Below are 19,069 nucleotides of genomic sequence, written 5' to 3' on the forward strand. Positions count from 1 at the left end.
GCCTGGATTATATTGGGAGTATAAACAGCATTTATTATAATAGGAGTGAGTCCATTGGACTTGTGTGTTTTTAGATTTATGGTTTTCAGGCTTCACTGATACCAATATGGTATTTCAAATTGATCTTTTGCTTAGTGCCTCTGAGATTTTTCACCCAGCAATCTGATCTGGAACTTGCAGACTGAACAATTATTGGCACTCACACAGTGTGAGAAGAATTCCAGCACGGAAAAACCTTGTAATATATGAGGCTGAATATTGTCTTCCCTGAAAGACTGTTGCATTTTTTCTGGAACACAGTTAAGCTACTAGGGATAAGTTTGATCCTTTTAAGCTATTTGTTCCCAGAAAACTCCACACTCTTTAAAGGAATTAAACAACATCTTGGAACAAAAGACATAAAAGTTACAGTGTCAAGCATCCAACTAAAAATCAATAGGCATGACTGAAAAAGGAAGGGAATTCGGAAATGTGCTGCAACATGGATGAACCTTGAAAACATTATGCCCCATGAAATAAGCCAGTCACAAAAGGACAAGTACTGGGCTTCCCTGGTGGTGCAGTGGTTAAGAATCCACCTGCCAATGCAGGGGACACGGGTTCAAGCCCTGGTCCGGGAAGATCCCACATGCTGCGGAGCAACTAAGCCTGTGCGCCACAACTACTGAGCCCACGTGCTGCAACTGCTGGGCCTGCGCGCCTAGAGCCCGTGCTCCGCAACAAGAGAAGCCACTGCAATGAGAAGTCCATGCACTGCAACAAAGAGTAGCCCCTGCTAAATAAATAAATACAATTTTAAAATAAAAATTGTCCCTTGTTTCTCTGAATTTTTTTTTTATAATTTCATTTATTTATTTTTGGCTGCATTGGGTCTTCATTGCCATGCGCAGGCTTTCTCTAGTTGCAGCGAGCAGGGTCTACTCTTTGTTGCGGTGCACGGGCTTCTCATTGCGGTGGCCTCTCTTGTAGCGGAGCACAGGCTCTAGGCGCGCGGGCCCAGCAGTTGCAGCGCATAGGCTCTAGAGCGCAGGCTCGGTAGTTGTGGCGTACAGGCTTAGTTGCTCCGCGGCATGTGGGATCTTACCAGACCAGGGCTCGAACCTGTGTCCCCTGCATTAGCAAGCGGACTCTTAACCACTGTGCCACCGGGGAAGTCCCAAGGGACAATTTTTAAAAGGATCCTCATGCTGTCACACTCCCACACTTCCATAGTCAGGAGGGGAGGTAAATTTGAGAGCGAGGTTTGGCCACCGTGGAGATTTGTACCAGGGCTTAGCGAGGCAAGTGAATTCGCTATACTGCTCACCCCTGTTGCCCATCCCTAACTCCGCAATATTTATTTATTTATTCGTTCATTTATTCATTCATTCATGCACGCATGTGTACACACATGCATGCTGGGTCTTAGTTGCAGCACGCGGGATCAAGTTCCCCAACAAGGGATCAAACCCGGGCCCCCTGCATTGGGAGCACAGAGTCTTAACCACTGGACCACCAGGGAAGTCCCTCTGCAACTTTTCTGACTTGATTCTGTCATCTGCAAACTTTTTCTTTGCTTCAGTGGACCTGTGTTTTTCTTTCTTCTTTTTTTCCTGTCCCTCTGAGTCCAAATTTTCATTTGCTTTTACCTGTGAAGGAGTCCCGTGTTTACAGCAAAACACTGGACTCAAGAGTTTTTCAGGACTCCTACTATTTTGTCTCACCTTTTACAACAAATCTTAGGGAAATCTGTCCTGCCGGAGGGATCTAAAATTATTCAAGGGCTTCCCTGGTGGCGCAGTGGTTGAGAGTCTGCCTGCCAATGCAGGGGACTCGGGTTCGTGCCCCGGTCCAGGAAGATCCCGCGTGCCGTGGAGTGGCTGGGCCCGTGAGCCATGGCTGCTGAGACTGCGTCCAGAGCCTGGGCTCCGCAATGGGAGAGGCCACAACAGTGAGAGGCCCGTGAACCACACACAAAAAAAAATAATAAAAAAATAAAATTATTCAAGTGTAGATGATTTGCTGGCAGCCTCAGAAACTAAAGAGTAACGCAAATACTTTGGTTTGCTACATTCCCTCCCCCGGCAGAGAGAGAAGGATTCTCAGACTGAGATCAAATACTCAGGGCAGTCGCCGTGGAAGGCCACAGAGGGTTAGCATTTGGAGTTGGTCAACTTTGCAGATGAAATGACCTATGACAGAAAACGCAACTGAGATAATATGGGGACTAGTAGGATATTTTCCGTGGTGGATTCCAGCTTTTACAAGAATAGGCAAAAAGCTCTGATGGAGCAACTGACTGATAACAGTCTAGACCCTCTGATTCCATTCCTAGAATCTGAAGAAGCTTCTGAACGACTGAAGTTGGCTGCAGTCTCTCGCCAGCTGTGAGAATTCCCAATTTTGAAAAAATATTCTGCGTGATCTGCCATGAAGACAAAGGCAGCACTGCTAGCAGAATTTAACTCCAAAATCGGCATCAGGCTCCAGGCCCACAGCCTGCTTCCCAGTGCTTCTGGGTTTATCCTCAGAGCTGTGGTGGCAGTAGACACGTGGGTTGAAAGGGCTCAAGCCCTCTTTGGGTCATTGGACTTATCTGCATGTCCCACATGCCCCGACAGCCCGCTTTCAAGTGCATGACACCCAGCACTGCAGGCGTGCCGTCCACTAGCTGTGGACGAGCATCGTTATCCAGCCCCGATACTCTCTAACCAGACCCTGGTCAGCAGCCAGGCAGGCGACACAATGGCAACCAAGGACGATGATAGGCCTTGTCTGACTCACCTGACGATGCTGTTCCAAGTTCAGATTCGATCACGTCCCCAGCTGGGTCAGGTGTTGGGCTGAAAATGGCTGAGTTAAGACTTCTGTGAGGTGGTGGGTGGCCAGGAACTCTCAGAAGCTTATGTTTTGCCTGGAATTAAATCAGCAGAAGCCGGGTTAACTATTAGCAGTCACTGGGGCCACCATTCTCAATTCAAGACTTAAAGCACGGGGGCTTCCCTGGTGGCGCAGTGGGTAAGACTCTGTGCTCCCAATGCAGGGGGCCCGGGTTCGACCCCTGGTCAGGGAACTAGATCCCACATTCATGCTGCAACTAAGAGTTCGCATGCCACAACTAAGGAGCCCGCCTGCCGCAACTAAGGAGGTCACGTGCTGCAACTAAGGAGCCGGCAAGCCACAACTAAGGAGCCCGCCTGCTGCAACTAAGACCCCGTGCAACCAAATAATAAATAAATAATAAAAATAAATATTAAAAAAAGACTTAAAGCAAATCTATAGACAGTAAATATCTGTAGACATCTCTTTAGGGCCTGTTTTGCAACAGGGAAAATTTGGAAAAACAGGGCATTCTCGACCGTGGTGGAAACTAAAATATCTCACAGGACACTAAGTGCTGAGTTGTCCGGGGCTTCACAGCTCGTGTATCAGCAGGTGTGGCAGCATCCACGTGAGGCTGACCACGGTTTCTAGGGGAAGCTGTTTTGCTGACGCAGTTGCAGAAGCCCCTGCTGAATCCCGGACGTTCCCCCTTGTAATTCTAGAGGTAACTGCTGTTCGTTTTCAAAAATACGCTTCATGAAAGGAAATGGACGCAGGCGTTGAGAAAGGGGCCAAAATAAAAGAGACCAAACTCTGGTTAGCAGCCAACAAAACAACTGCTGTGCCACACCTCCCATCTGCCTGGTGAGATGTGTCATCACAGAATCACGTGAGTCCATCGTCCGAGAGGGACTGACAGTCCCCACGCTCTTACCAAACAGATGACAGTGTCTGCCACGCACCAGAGACGTGCTGCTTGTCAGGCTGCTGCCAGGAAAGCACAGGACGTTTCCTGCACCGGCTTCGTCAGGCAGTGGATTCCGTAGAATCCAGGCCTGTGGAAGGTGAGAGGTTTCATCGCGCGGTTTGCAGGACGTCCAGCTGGCTTGACGTCCACCGTCGTTCATGAATCGTGCTGCGTACGCCCTGTCCCCTTGGCCCTCCAAGGTGGGGCAGATGAGCCCAACCCTGGAAGCTTCGTCCTGGAGCGACCTTCCCAGCAGCACCGCTGCCCCCTCTGAACTTACAAACTGGAGTCTGGTGGGCCTGTCACCTTGCATCTGAGACCATATCCCGTGGGCACAGGATGCTTGTGCCGGCCCCTCTCATAACCAGGTCCAATGCCAAAAAGGGTTGCTCTCCCTGAAAACCCTGAGACCTCAGGTCACAGGAGCTGGAGGGACTGGCCAGAGGAAGTTTCACATGCACTCGGGCGCTGTCACCCCTGGGAGGGACCCTTTCACGTGCCCTGACCTGGCTCCCCACAGGAGAGAAAAACCCAGCTGGATCCGTGCTTCCGAGGTGAAGGAGGTTCCCACAAGGACTGGACTCAAGTTTCCTTGAATGACCGACATTGCTGAACTCAACAGAGAACAGCTTTTCCGGGGGAGTTATCACTGCAGGGAGCCCCACCGTCCTGTTCACGGCAGCGATGCCTCAGCTGCTCCGAGACTCTCAATTCACTGGCCACAAACGTGTTGCCACACCGCTGTTTCTCTCTGTCCCAGTGATGGTCTCCTCAGTTTTCCGAAATAGACATGGTCTGGGCGCAGAAGTCCAACAATCCAATTATCCGCAAAGCGAAGTTGGGACCCTCTTTGTGAGTAATTTGTGCTAATACTAAAGTGAAAGTAACTAACATGCAGCTTGCTACTCTTGAAGAAAAACACACTCATGGCCCTTGGTAAAGAACCACAAGGCCGACTGTCCTCCAGGGGACATCAAGGTAGGGGTAGGAGTCTTGCGGTGGAGGTGAGATTGGGCTCAACTCCAAACACAGCAAGGAACAGTGGGAGCAGGGTGGAGGCAGTCAGTGGACAGAAAATCATTCAGAGGAGACACCAGGGAACGGGAGGATCCTGGCTGAACCAAGCTCACTGGATTCTTGCTGAAGGCTGGCTGGGGTGATGGGACATCGCCTGGGGGGTGGGGGGAGGAACCTGATCAGATATCCGGGGTGATCAGATACCAAGAGAGGGGATTCCGGCTAAACTGACTTATGCTAAAACTGGGCAACGCAGAGAGGAACATGGAAGCCGAAAAGTCAGGGCCTGATTGAGAAGAGTTCAGAAGATCCTGGATTTGGTCAAGGAGAGGATCCTTGTCAACACTCAAACCCTAAATGTGATGCCCGATGTCTGAGGCTAAGAGCCTTTACAAGCGGAATCGTGTCGGCCCTGGGCCTGCCCTCTATGGAATCTATTTATTAAGGGGTCTGTTTAGGGCCATCCAAGGACAAAAAGAGACCTGTTAGAAGCCAATCCTTGGAGGAATAGGGCAGGCAAGTTCTAGCTGATGCTTTTTTTTTTTTTTTTTTGGCCGCGCCATGCGGCTTGCAGGATATTAATTCCCTGACCAGGGATTGAACCTGCACCCTCGGCAGTGAGACCGCCAGGTCCTCACCACTGGACCACCAGGGAATTCCCTAGCTGATGCTTTTTTGATGTTAATACTTGGACTAGTAAACTTAGTGCTTGGAGACAATTACGAAAACATATAAACACAATTACAATGGAAATGGGGGAAATGTGGAATTGGACAGTTGGGAATAATTTAAAACTGGACCAAAAACACCCCACAAGGTCTCAGAGGCCTCTCAGCAGGAAGGTAGCTGAGCTTTAGTACCACGCAGCTCCGAGACACCATCGCTAGCTCAGCTGCCACACCCACTGCAATCATACAACTATTGATCTGCATGGATGTGGAAAATGGCCTGTGGGGGGGGTTTGTCCTCGACGCTTAGAGCCTCCAGAGCCATGGAAGCTGAATCTGAACCTCCCAAGGGCACCTCTACAAGGTGCTTTTTTTTAATATATATAATTTTTAAAAATTAATTAATTTTTGGCTACGTTGGGACTTTGCTGCTGTGCGTGGGCTTTCTTTATTTGCGGTGAGCAGGGGCTACTCTTCGTTGCAGTACGTGGGCTTCTCATTTTGGTGGCTTCTCTTGTTGCAGAAAACGGGCTCTAGGCATACGGGCTTCAGTAGTTGAGGCGTGTGGGCTCAGTAGTTGTGGCTCGTGGGCTCTAGAGCGCAGGCTCAGTAGTTGTGGCGCACAGGCTTACTTGCTCCATGGCATGTGGGACCTTCCTGGACCAGGGCTCGAACCCGTGTCCCCTGCACTGGCAGGCGGATTCTTAACCACTGCACTACCAGGGAAGCCCTCACAAGGTGCTTTGATACTAGATAACAGCCATGGATGCCTTTGCCTTTTGTGTCTGGGAAATATTATTTAGGATGGCAGAACAATTACTGAAGGGCCTAAGTTATCACATAAGTGTGAGGCTACTTGTGTGATTGGAGGGAACTCAGGACAAATGCGTTGGGTCTTACAAGAAAAACTCTTAGAACGTTTGATTATTGGGCCCTGGAGATACTCTATCCCTTAGGCTAAGACTGGGTGAGTCTTTGTGAGCAACAAAATGATACTCCAATAGTTCATCATGTGAAAGTGCAAGCAACAAAGTGAACACAGTTTGTAAAATTAATGTATGGCAGAAGAGGAATTTTTGCACATTACTTGTCAGTGGGGTTTGGGACACACTGTCCCAAAATTTGATGCCTTGGCATGCTGATTTTTTTTTTTTTTTGGCTGTGCTGTGTGGCTTATGGGACCTTAGTTCCCCAGCCAAGGATCAAACCTGCGCCCCCTGCAGTGGCAGCTCGGAGTCCTAACCACTGGACCGCCAGGGAAATCCCTGTATATTTTAAGCTGAAGGAATTTGAGAAATGGGAGGTTCAGGAAGAACTTTCTGACCTTCCCCTGAAACCAGCCATAAAACTGTCATGTGAGAGGTGACCCCCTCCCATACCCGGAGGAAAGAAGCATCTCTATCTCCAAGGATGGAGGGAAGAGGGGAGAAAACTGCATGGACAGGCCTTGCCAAGTTCCCCCGTTCACTCCAGGTAGATCATACCCTTCCTGTTCTAGAACATTTCCCCACGACTTCCCACTTGTTATCAAGCCCAGCATGAAAACACGCAGGTGAGACCACCTCTTCAGGCCTTAATTTCCTTAACAAGGCTCCCATGTCACAGACAATTTACATTAAATAAACCTGTGTGCTTTTCTCTTGTTAATCTGGCTTTTGTTACGTGGGCCCCAGTTGAGAATTTAGAAGAGCATGTTAAAAACACAAAATTCAACTGAGTAAATTTCAAAGATCTTATTGGCTCTGTTCAATAATTCATGGATCGGGCAGCATCCCATCTAGCACACAGAGAGGAGCTCCGAGGAGCTGTACAAAGCGAAAGACTTCTACAGGCAGAAGGAGTGGGAAGCACGAAGTTATACTCGGCAAAAAAAGTGGGTTGGTTACTGCAAGGTCACTTCCCTTCAGGGGATGCGGGGGTCCACCAGGCAGATGACCTCACTGGTGTTGATCAGGGGATTCCCGATTCCCTGGTTTAAGATTCCATTTCTGGGAGAGGCTGAAACTGTAATTAAGTGAAATTTGGTGACATGGGGCTCAGCATCATGACTCCATTTTGGGGACCGTTGTCTTTGACATTGGTATGCATTTAAAGATTTCTCCCCACACCACGATTGTACTGAATTTTCTAATTCATCCCATTGTATTCTGATAATTCTTTACTCTAGAATCACTGAATCTTTCAATGGCTGCAAAATACTAAGAGAAAGGTAGAAACAGCAATGGAGATCATTAGAAATTGTAGTGTTACTGTTACCGACCCAGGTCCTTGGACTCTTTTTAATCAGTAGGTTAATTTTTAAAAGTCCTACTAAGTATCGCAAGGCTGGAGTCTCAGGCAACGTGGACTGTGTTTGTATTTTAAGGCTTAAGTGCTTGACCTGTGCCCGGCAGAGATTCGCAGAAGCGGCTGGACAGACAAAACCACGTAAAACATAGATCCTTTAAAATTCACTTTAAAATTCAACATGTACCAACGACAGAAACTTAAAAGACTCAGACAAGAAACAAAGAAATGGTGTCACCATGAGATGGCCTCCTGCCAGCTGGAGCTGGGAACAGAGAACAGAAAAGTACTGGGGGGAGGCGGGGAGCTGTGAAAAAGGTGACCTAACAGGAAGTCTCCAAGATGAAACAGACGGGAGCATAGGTATGAGGACCCAGGGAGACGGAAAGAGAGGAGGGACAGAAAACACTGAAAAAGAGAAAGAAAGAGAGACAGAGGTTACCTTTTCAACCCGCCCCTGCAGGTGTCTATTCAGGCACCAGTCAACCTGCATCCAGAAACCGCCAAGCACCGTGTCCACTGTCCCCTGGGGTGCCCCAGACCCGAAACCAGCCAGTTGTACATCTCCCACCTGTTTGTCACCTGTCAGGGTGACTGCTGCCATCCAGGAGCAGGTCTCACAGCTGAGAGGAGGCATGCTGTAGCTGCACAATGTCCACTCCCTCGGAAGGAGAGGACAGAAGTAGGAGAGGGCAGAGAGAAAAAGAGAAGTAGAGAGATCAGGAGAGGGAAAGGACCAAGGCGAGGGGCAAGCAATGCCTGAGTAAGGGTGCTGAGACCCTCAGGGTGACGAAGGCAGACTTACCAAACGCGGAGAAGCTGAAGCAAGAGGTCTAGGCCGGTGCTCGTCACCTGCAGGGAAGCTGCGTTCGGTGGCCCCGGAGGGGCCTACATCCTCTCCTGGGGGGGCTGTAAAAGGCCCCAAGGACTTCCCGCCAGAGTCATCACAAAGTATAATACTGACCCGGGTCCTTGGACTCTTTAATCAATAGAAATTGATAAGCAGCCAGACCAGGAACTCAGACAAGGCTTTACTGGGGCTTGTGCTGCAGCAGGAGGGAGTGAGAACAAGTAACAGGTGCTGCTCCTTACGTGGGCCAGCTGGTCCCTTAAAGGGGGTGGGGGGCGGGGGCGGGCTGGTGTGAGGGGCTGGAGGGGCGGCTCAGGTGGTCTGCCCACCCCCTTGCTGGTGCCGTGTGCAGGGGGCACGCGCAGTTCCCTGCTTTTGCTCCCAGCACCTCAGCACTGGCAGTTGGCTTGTGGCCTTTTTGTATCTTATTGCTCAAGAATTGCCCCCAGCTGAGCATGCACACAGTTTTTTGGGTTTTTTTTTGCGGTACGCGGGCTTCTCACCACTGCGGCCTCTCCCGTTGCGCAGCACAGGCTCCGGACGCGCAGGCTCAGCGGCCATGGCTCACGGGCCCAGCCGCTCCGTGGCACGTGGGATCCTCCCGGGCCAGGGCATAAGCCCACGTCCCCTGCTTCGCCAGGCGGACCCCCAACCACTGCGCCACCAGGGAAGCCCCACACAGTTATTGTTAGTCCTGTGTAGATCCTCTGTATCTGCTGCTCCAGGAGATGTTTATCCAGGTGCAAGCTCTCCAGTAGAGTCCCAGGTCCCAGCCTATCACACTACTATAAAATAGCAACAAGGGCTTCCCTGGTGGCGCAGTGGTCAGGAATCAACCTGCCAATGCAGGGGACATGGGTTCAAGCCCTGGTCCAGGAAGACCCCACATGCCACGGAGCAACTAAGCCTGTGCATCACAACTACTGAGCCTGCGCTCTAGAGCCCGTGAGCCACAACTACTGAAGCCTGTGCGCCTAGAGCCCCTGCTCTGCAACAAGAGAAGCCACCGCAATGAGAAGCCTGCGCACCTCAACGAAGAGTAGACCCCGCTCGACACAACTAGAGAAGGCCCGTGTGCAGCAACAAAGACCCAACGCAGCCAAAAACAAACAAACAAATAAATAAATAAATTTATAAAATAAAATAGCAACAAAAAGGAAAATTGTGAGGGTAAATAAAAATAAGATTGAATTTTCCCTTGTTATTGAAAGGAAAGAGGTCTTTTCTCCCCCCTCCTTTTTCTTAGGACTTTTCCTAGAGAAAACTATTTGTAAATTCTCCCTCTGTCAGGGGCTGCTGTAACAAAATCCACAGATGGGGCAGCTTGTAAACAACAACATTTATTTCTCATGGTTCAGGAGGTTGGAACTCCCAAGATTATGGGGCCAGCAGACGCACTATAGTGGCTGGTGAGGGCCCACTTTCTGGTGCATAGCCGGCTGGGTCCTCACACGTGGAAGAGGGTAGTGGGCTCTGTGGGGTCTCTAATCTCTAACAAGGCCACTAATCCCATACACAAGGGCTGCACCCTCAAGACCTAATTACCTCCCAAAGATCCCACCCCCTAGTCCCATCACATTGGGCACTAGGATTTCGACATATGAACTGGGGCATGGCGGTGGGGGGAAGGGGGCAGGGGTGATACACTTCAGCCCATGGCGGGGCTAAGGATGCAGCTTCCCTTGTGTCGTGTCACTGCCATTTTCAGTGTCACAGAGGCCTCAGAAGCAGGAACTGCAGGCTAAGTCACCAGATCTCTAACCCGGACCTTGGAGTTGGTGACCTTCGCCAGAGAGGAGAGCCACCAGCCAGGCTGCAAGGCCTCGGCACAGTCACCTGGGCTCTCGTGAACTACAGAACCAGTGTCGGAAGCATCAGGTTCGGGACCCAGAGGCCTGTTCTCGGGATCTGGGAGGCTGTGGGGTGAAGGCTCACCTGAGCAAGAAATTTGGCATCAGAGACCGTGTGTTCAAGTCCCGGCTCACCCCTGACTAGTTTTTTTCAATGGAGATACATCATTTCTCTGAGCTTCTGTTAAAAACGGATACTCGATGTACTGCACGGGGTGGTTTCCAGGCTTTAGGGAGATGCTGTTTGGGAAGATGCTTTGAGAGCTATAAGGCCAAGACAAGTTCTACTTAATACGACTCATCTGGCCTCTGCAGAGCACTCGCCCGCTGGGCCCGTCTCCCCTTCTGTCCAAAGAGCAGGGCAAGCAGCGCACTGCAGTCCCTTCCAGCGCTGGCAGTGGGGGTGGGGTGCGGGTTCTAGCTAGACAGCACCCTCCCTCCCTGACTCCTCTGAGGCTCTGCCACATTCCTGAGCCTGCCAGCCCCAAAGTCTGGGAGCTTGTATAGCTCATGTGTCTGCCAGATGGCAAGGGAACAACCCAGAGAGATGCTTCCAGAAAACCTTTCTTGACAAACACACAAAGTCTGGGCCCTGTCCCCACCTCTAACCCCAACCCCAGAAGTTCAACAGTCACCGTCAGTCCTCCGTCTCCACCCCACCCATCCCCAGCCTGGCTCCGGGATTTCTCTGCATCGTTATTTTGTCCCCAGCTTGCGGGCTGCAGCTTCTACTGTTGACCCGTGTGTCCCAGACCACGTCCTTCTGCCTCTGTCTCCCAACACTGCTTCCCAGAGTGGACCTGGAGGGGAGCGTCTCAATTTCAGCACAACTGACCCTGAGGGGGACACCATCTGGGGGATCAGGAGTTCGAGGCTCCCTGTCTGCCATCAGCCAGCTGGGGAGCACGAGCTGAGACTCCCCCTCCCTGGGTTTGCATCTGTAATGCTGAGACGGCGACCTGGGGTGCTTGCCCAGCTGCTAGCCCATGGGAGCAGTCCGGGCTCCTCCTGCTTTCGGCTCCCCAGCCACCCCCCAACAACCTCCACTCTCTCCTTCTGCTGGGACAGACGCCAGGTGGCAACCTCTCACAGGGTCAGCTGAGGCAGGAGAGACCAGGGGAGCAGGACCCCAAGTCCTGGTGGACAAGCCTGAGCAGATGGCCACGCCCTCAGCCTCTGGCCTGAGCCCTCCTGCCCTCGGATCCCACATCTCTGGAATTTCAGTCCCTCTTCCTGTCCACAGGTCCCCGTCATGGAGCGCCTTGGCTCACCGTCCCCGACCCCAAAGCCCCATGTAGGCTGATTTAGGAGATGTTTCAATGATTTACTGGGAAGCTGACACTCAAGCACACACATTTTATTTTTCGTATGATGCGCCCATTAATCCTTTGCAGTTTAATAGCCTAGAAGCCTTCCTTATGGGGCTTTCCTGTCCTCCTGGGGGCTGCATCCAGGTCTCCTGCTAACATGGACAGAGGTGTCTACCCTAGGCTGAGGGGGGTGGGCATGTTCCATGCATGTGTCCCCCCAGGACTTTCATAGAATCTGCTATGAGGGCTGTCGATGTAGCTCAGAATGCAACTACAGGTGTTTTTCTTTGGCTTTTGACCCGTTGCTGGGATGGCATTCCACAAAGAACGTGGGCACTGACCAGGCTGGACAAAGGGCACAACCACGAGGGACACGTAAGGGAACTCCATTCCCGGTGCACATGTGGGCTCCCCAGCGCTGCGGGAGAAGTGGGTGGCCCCCGTCCTGCTGGGGTAGCTTTGGAAAGAGTCTCCACTCGGGGGGTTAGGCCACCGTGCACCACCCGGACTCTTTGGCTTTGCCCGGTGGCCCCTCCTGTTCCTTCCCCAGCCTCCTATCAGGGCTTCCAATCTTGAACGCCTAGGTCACCCGTCCGGGGGCTGCTCCCGTCTCTGAAGGGGAGACTTCCAGAGTGGCGCCTGCTCAGCACCCCTACCATCCCGGGAAATAAGCCAGGGAAGGGAGGGTGGGCCACAGTCTTGGCGGGAGACTCTGGGGCCCAGTTTATCTGGGAAGAGAGGCAGCTTAGCAGTCGTCTGCCAACAGAAACAGCCCCAGACTCTGTTCAGGTTCACACTCTGCCGCCGGCCCTGAGGCCTCCTCGATTCTCGGTCACCAGTCACCACCCAGATGGGTCGTTCAACCAGGGTGGTGTGGCACACAGGGGCCCTTGGAACAGCGGCCCCCATCCCTCCCCTCCCCCCCGGCAGCTCTCCTTCCCTGGAGCATCTGGCGGGCGGTCACTCCTCCTGCAGCAGGGGCTCCCGGTCCCCCTCTTGCACTCTCTCGTCCTCCTCCCTCTCCATGCAGCCCACCGTGGCCGCCAACCCGGCACCCACACCTCCCCCGACCACGGCCGCCCCCGTGGCCCCCACTGCAGCTCCTGCAGCCACCATCCCAGCTTCTGCGGCCAGCGCCGCGGCGGCCATGCCGGCGCCCACCACGCCCCCCGCCAGGCCCATGAGCCCCGCGCCCACGGCGCCGCCCACAGCGGCCAGGTGGCCGCAGAAGCGCACGGTGTAGGAGTCCATGAAGGCCTTGGCCTCGGCCTGCAGCTCGGCCTCCAGGGCCTCTAAGGTCTGCTCCCTCCCCGTGCATAGCAAGGCCGCCCCGTGCCGAGCCAGGAGCGCGTCCTTCTGGGCTGACAGGAGGTTCCGCATGGTGTCTGGTAGCACCCGGAGCGCAGAGAATATGCGCTTGGTGGCCACGTCCTGTGATGGACGAGAAAGAAGGGGCCCTGACCTGGAGCCCAGGTGCCTCCCACCGGACGCCGCCCCCCACCCCGCCCAAAGACCGGCCCCTCTCCTGCAGGACGCCTGGCCTCCCGGGCCCGAGGCTCACCTGCTGCCTCAAGTACTCCTCAAACTCCTTCTTGGCAGCTTCCACCGTCCGAAGGTCGTGCAGCTGGGCAGCCATCTGTCCACGGCAAAACCCGGCTGCCTCCCTCCTTTCCCCCACTGGGCGCTGCCGGGTCCCCCGCTCCATCTCGGGGAGCCCGGCTCGCCTCCCACCCGCGTCCTCCCCGTAGCCCCGTACCTCATCCGGAGAGGCGAACCCAGGCCCCGTCCTGCCCATCCAGCCCGAGAGGTTCTGCGGAGACAGCGTCGGGGGGTCAGGGGGTGTGGGGGCCAGCGGGTCTCCTGGGGCTCCAGGGAGCTTTCACACCTTGATTTCCTGAGCCAGCTGCTGCCCCGTGAGCAGGCGTCTGTCCCCCCTGGCCGCTGGGCGCCCCTCACTCCAGTAGCCCTGGCAGCGGCTCTTGGCGTGCAGGGGGGCTGCGCTCAGCACATCGGCCACGTAGGCGCGGAGGTGGCCAGCATCATCATCTGTGTCTGAGGAAGAGAGTCCTCATGCAGAGGTGCCTGGTAAGCAGGACCGGCTTCAGGAAGAGAAAGGGGTGTTGGGAGAGAAGGAGGAGGAGGGGGAGGAGGAGGGGGAGGAGGAGGGGGGGAGGAGAGGAAGAGGGGGAGGAGGAGGAAAGGGAGGAGGAGGAGAGGGAGGGGGAGGAGGGGGAGAGGAGGAGGAGGGGGAGGAGGAGGGAAGGAGGAGGGGGAGGAGGAGGAGGAGAGGAATGGGGAGGGGGAGGGGAGGAGGGGGAGGAAGAGGGCAGGTCGGGGAGGCTTTGCTCCTGGGACACTCACCTCCCGGGCTTCCGTGGCCTTTGCTTGCCCACTGCCTCCTGGGAGCTGGCAGGAGGCAGCAGCGGGCTCGCCTTCCTTGGAGTAGCCCCTGAACCTTGGGGTATTTGCCGCACGACTTCTAGAGAGGAGTGGGGATGTGCTCTGAGCGGGCTTGCTGACAGGACCCCTCCCCGGCTAACTGACCTTCTGCCCCGTCTACACCTCCGCCCCATCCCCTCCCTCACCTTGATGATGTTGCCTACATGCCCCTGCCCCGCCTTGCTGGGGTGGGATGAGTCACGAACTAAGAGATCCAGGTGCTGGAAGAGAAGGGGTGCTGATAGCAGCAGCCGGGGTGTCGGAGTCTGGGGTGACAAGTCCAGAAATGGGCATCTCACCTGGATTGGCACCATCCCATAATGCCTGCCCATCACCTCGGCCACGTGGACAAACATCTGGGGACAGGGCACAGGGGTCATGGCTGGGCCACTCCAAGCGTTGTGCCTCCCCTCCCCCTGGGCCACTGGAGGACACCCTCCCGGCTCCTGGCCCCAGGACCCTCCTACCTCTCCCCAACCAGGCACCTCCTGGTTTACCCTCTGCCCCCAACCCCCAATCCTGCTCCAGGTCACAAAATCCTGGGCCAGAGCTGAAAGGCACCCCTGGCCTCATGGGCAGGGCAGGGACAGGGTGCAGCCCCAAGAGCAGCTGTCTCCTCACCTCCAGATATTCCAGGTCTGTATCCTTCAGCTCCTGGAAGGCCGTGAGGATCTGGAACCAAGGAGAACAAGGTGGAAGAGGGTCTGTGAAGGCAAAGAGACACTGGGAAGACCCCGGTGAGGAAGGATCCCCAGGCAGACCGTGGGGCTCAGGATGTGCGAGGGACCAGCCCGAGGGCTCCCCCGCAGCCTGCAGGGCAGGGCTGGCCTGGCCCGAGGGGTGGAGGGCAGGCAGGGGAACGGTCCACAGACCTTCAGCTGCCCCAGGGACCTCCGACCCACCTTTAGGACCTTCACACTGACTGGGGGCACCCCTTTGCAGGGGCACCCCCAGAACCTGCGGGGACCCCAGACACAGGAGCCTCCTGGATAAAGGGGATGGTCACCGGGGCTTGGAGGGCCAGACCTGGCTGGGATGGCCCTAGTGTGGGTGGCGAGAGTGGAGCAGGGCAGGCAGAGGGGCTGGGGGGCCTCACCTGGTAGGAGCTCAGCATGGAGGTGAGGGCGCAGAGCCGGGTCCTCGTTTCCCTGCTCAGTTCAGGGCTCATGGCGTCTCCCGTGTCCACCAGGAACACGGCCACCTGTGTGGAGGCAGGGGTGCACACTGAGGGGTCAGCCTGCTGTGCCCCCCAGGTGCCTCTGCCCGCCCCCAGAGATTTCCTGCCTGATTCCCTTCTCTGTGAGCTGGTCCGGACTCCTCCGCCCCTTCCCCCCTCACCTTCCTCCCCTCCTTCCCCAGCAGGAAGGGATGGCTCCACATCCAGAGGCCCCTGGTGAGGCTGTTGGCTCCCCACCGGAAGCCCTGCCCGGAGCACCCTCCCCTCGGCCAGCCGCCCTCGCCGGGCTCCTGTGGGGCAGAGAAGCAAAGCATCTGTTGGCCCATCTGGCCCCCTCCCCTCCCCAAGCCAGGCTGGGTCCCTGCCCCTGTCCCCAGCCCCCGGCCCAGCCCCGCCCTCACCAGGCCCGGCAGGCCCTGAAGCAGGTGGTTTAGGAGGAAGGTCTTCCCCGAGTACCGCTCTCCCAGGACAGCAAGGAGGCAGACGGGGGTGTCCCTCGCCAGCGGGTGCTTCAGGCAGCGGTTGATGGCCCCCATCCTCAGGATGAGGCCCCCGGAGGCGTTGACACGCACCAGCAGCAGCGGCTGGGCCCTCACCGCGCAGGTCTCCTGGGCCCGGAGACAGGGCTCCCTGAGCACCCAGGCTGGGGAGCGTCCACCCGAGCTCCACCTCCCTCCCTGACATCCCAGTGTGAGGTCAAAGCTCCTGGCCGGCCGGGAGGAGGCCTGCGCACCTGCAGCGCGGTGGGCAGTGGCCTCCTTGGCAGGAGCCTCATCCTCTCCCCCAGGCCCCGGAGGCCCTTCTTCTGCTTGCAGGTCTTGCGGCACTCGGGGCAGCAGGGCGGCCCGCAGCCGGGGACACGGTGGGTGCTGAAGCACCGCGGGCAGAAGTCGTGGCCGCAGTCCAGAGAGATGGGCTCCCGCGGCCTCTCCAGGCAGATGGAGCAGGCGGGCGGCTCCCGGGGCGGCACAGGCCGGGACCCCAGCCCCAGGTCCAACTTGGGGAACGGTGCGTGGGACCTGGGGGCGGTGTGCGGGGCACGGGGACCCCAGGGCAGCAGTCAGAGGGAGCCTGAGACGGGGAAGCCTGGAGGGAGCCGTCTTGGGCAAGTTCCCGCCCGGGTCTGCCCCATTTCTAACGGTCCAAGAGGGAAGGATGGGGTGAACAGAGAAGATGGTGCACCCTGCCCGGAGCCTGGCACAGACGCCCACGGAAATCCTCCCCCATGGCCTCCTGCTGCGAGGAGGGGGGGGGTGTCCCTCCATGGGTCACTGACCTCTCCAGACCCCAAGGGGATCCCTTCTACTACCTCCCTCGGGCAGCGGGGACCATAAGGAGAGGCCTCCCGTGGGGCAGCATGCGGCTCTCGGAAGATTCCAGCTCTGAGCTGGCATCTGCCTCGCTGCAGCACCCACCTGGTTTTCCCGTCCCTCCCTCCACAGCCTGGCGGACCCAGCCTCGTGCTCCCTCCCCTGGGACAGGCCTCCAGGCCCCAGTCCGGCCACCAGGCCCTGCCACTTACCAACTGTTGCTGCTGTTGCCCATGAAGCTCTGTTTTCTCTCCTTGGAGAGAAAACTGGGGAGAAAAAAAATCCCAAAAATGTTATTTAGAAGGGAATCCAGACGTCTATCTTCATCCTGGATTCCAGGCGCCCCCATCCTCCCTCTGCAGACCCAGTCCCCACCCCCAGGGCTCAGGACCAAAGACTCGCCTGTTTGCCAAGCCGGTGACAAAAAGAAATGACTGACAAGGCAGACCTCGGCATGGGAGGCTGGCGTGGGGAGAGGGTCCGGGAGCAGGGAGGACACCCAGGAGAGATTTGGCGGCGCTGAGGATGGCTTTCCTCCCAGAAGGGCTGGCGGAGCTGTGGCCAGTGGAGGCTGGGGGGGGTCTCCCCAGACGACACAAGTCGGCAGGGCTGGAAAATGGATGTGGCAGTCAGGAAAGAGGAGGCTGCCTCTAGACTCACCCCAGGGGGAGGAGACAGGACTGCGGGAACCAGGGCTCCGGAGGGAGGGACGGAGCCGGGCCCAGAATCCCTGGCAGAGGCTGGGATGCAGGCAAGCCGGGGTGGTGAGTCGCCATGGAGACGGGAGGGAAAGATAAGGACAGGGAGGGGGAGGGGGGATGGAGAGGAAGCCATATGGGTGCGCGGTAGACACGGGACTAGGCTGGCACTGCTTCTGCGGGGTTCTTCCGGGGCCACCGGGCAGGGGGTACAGAAGGCAGAGCTGTGGGAACGGGGAGAGAGCATGACCTGTGCTGACCTAGAGCCACGATGGCCTCCTTCCTCCCGTGGATGGTCTCTGTAGTGGGCATCTGCCAGGTGTGGGGCCCGTGATGCCACTCCACTGCCTGTGGCCTGCACGTCCCTCCCTCAGGCTGTCCCAGCAGCAGCTTTCCTCAGCACCCTGGGCTGTTCTGACGTCGGCTGCATGTCCCCTGGTGTCTTCCTCCCCCAGTGACCTTCACCCTCCTTCAAGCTTGTGACAGTTACCCATGGCCCTTCTAACTGCCTCTCACCTGGGCTCCTGCCATCCGCCCCCCAGTTCGCAGCCAGCCCAGAGCCCTGAGCACAGCGGACCCCTCGCTGCTCACACACCTGCCATGGCTCCCTCTACTCCCATCGGGCCGAAAGCCACAGTGTCTGGTCTGCCTGAACCTTCCTCGGCAGCCCTCCCTCCCCCACCTCCACACCTTTGCCCAGTGCTCCCTGTGCCTGCAGTGGGGCCCCCATCCTTCCTGAGACCCTCGCAGGCCCAGCTCAGGGCCCGTCCCTCCCGCCTGGACGTGATCTTGCCCTCAGGTGGCCTGTGGCTTGTGGACCTGACCCGTGACGGGCTCTGGAGCCGGGCTGATCCGGCTCAACTCCCAGCTGACCCCTGCGAGCCGGGCCCCAGGTGCTGCCTTTCACTTCTCTGAGCTCTGAGGGGTCACGATTACATACCGAAAGCCACTTGCCCGGGGCTAAGAGTTATTCTTAAACCAGGATGCAGGGGGGTGGGGTTGGACTCCTACCCTGGAGGCAGTCAGGCGAGACCACCCTCAGCAGGTGGGGATGCCCCTGCAGCCGGGGCTGGGTCTTGCTTCCTGGGGACCAGAGGGCCTCTTAATCAAAGCAGAGACTTGAGCCCTCAAGGGGTTGAGAGCAAAGCCTCACTGGGCGGGGGCGGGGGGCGGGGATCAGGGCCGTGTCCACTGCTCTCCTTCGAGGCCAAGTGGGTTTTCTCGGTCACATGGCCTCACATCCCTGGCAGACAGATGCGGGGAGAGAGCCTGGGCGCCAGACTCACATGCACTCCGACCCCTGCCCTGTCCCAGCGTGAGACCCGGGAAGGGACCGACCTCTGGGCGTCTCCGTTTTCTCATCGCCAGGCAGAGATGTGGTAAAGCAGACGGGCACCCAGCCTTCCCCCAGCAACACTCCCTGGGCACCCGGCCCTCAGGGCACGTGTCCCACTGTGGGACAGGCCCCTGGTGGCCTGGCTCCAGCCCCTGACCTCCTGACCTCTGTTCCAGCTTCTGGGCCGGGAGGAGGGGGCTGGGGTGGAGCCAAAACTCCAGTCTCCAGACGGGGTCCCCGGATGCAGGCAGGAGCTGCTTCACCGACCCCGGTGCACATGCACGCACACATATACGTGCACACACACATACACGTGCACACACACCGTCACACGTGCCCTTCACGTCAATTCACACACA

General features: G+C 56.6%; 1 protein-coding gene across 2 annotated transcripts; it reads right to left on the minus strand.

Moving 5' to 3' along the window:
- Positions 1–12,710: 12,710 nt before the first annotated feature.
- On the minus strand, positions 12,711–17,132 carry RNF112 (ring finger protein 112; the record flags this gene model as incomplete). Of its 2 annotated transcripts, none has more annotated exons than XM_081219193.1 (14): positions 12,711–13,181; positions 13,312–13,386; positions 13,507–13,560; positions 13,636–13,802; positions 14,112–14,229; positions 14,336–14,410; positions 14,489–14,545; positions 14,811–14,861; positions 15,286–15,390; positions 15,528–15,656; positions 15,768–15,974; positions 16,100–16,385; positions 16,889–16,929; positions 17,079–17,132. In XM_081219193.1, the coding sequence occupies 14 exons, from the start codon at positions 17,130–17,132 to the stop codon at positions 12,711–12,713; spliced, it is 1,890 nt and encodes a 629-aa protein (XP_081075319.1). The 2 variants fall into 2 exon arrangements, with proteins under 2 accessions (XP_081075319.1, XP_081075320.1); XM_081219194.1 differs by having other exon boundaries at positions 14,106–14,229.
- Positions 17,133–19,069: the final 1,937 nt, after the last annotated feature.

The sequence above is a fragment of the Mesoplodon bidens genome (assembly GCF_964165515.1).
Source record: "Mesoplodon bidens genome assembly, chromosome: 19".
NCBI classification, from domain to species: Eukaryota; Metazoa; Chordata; class Mammalia; order Artiodactyla; family Ziphiidae; genus Mesoplodon; species Mesoplodon bidens.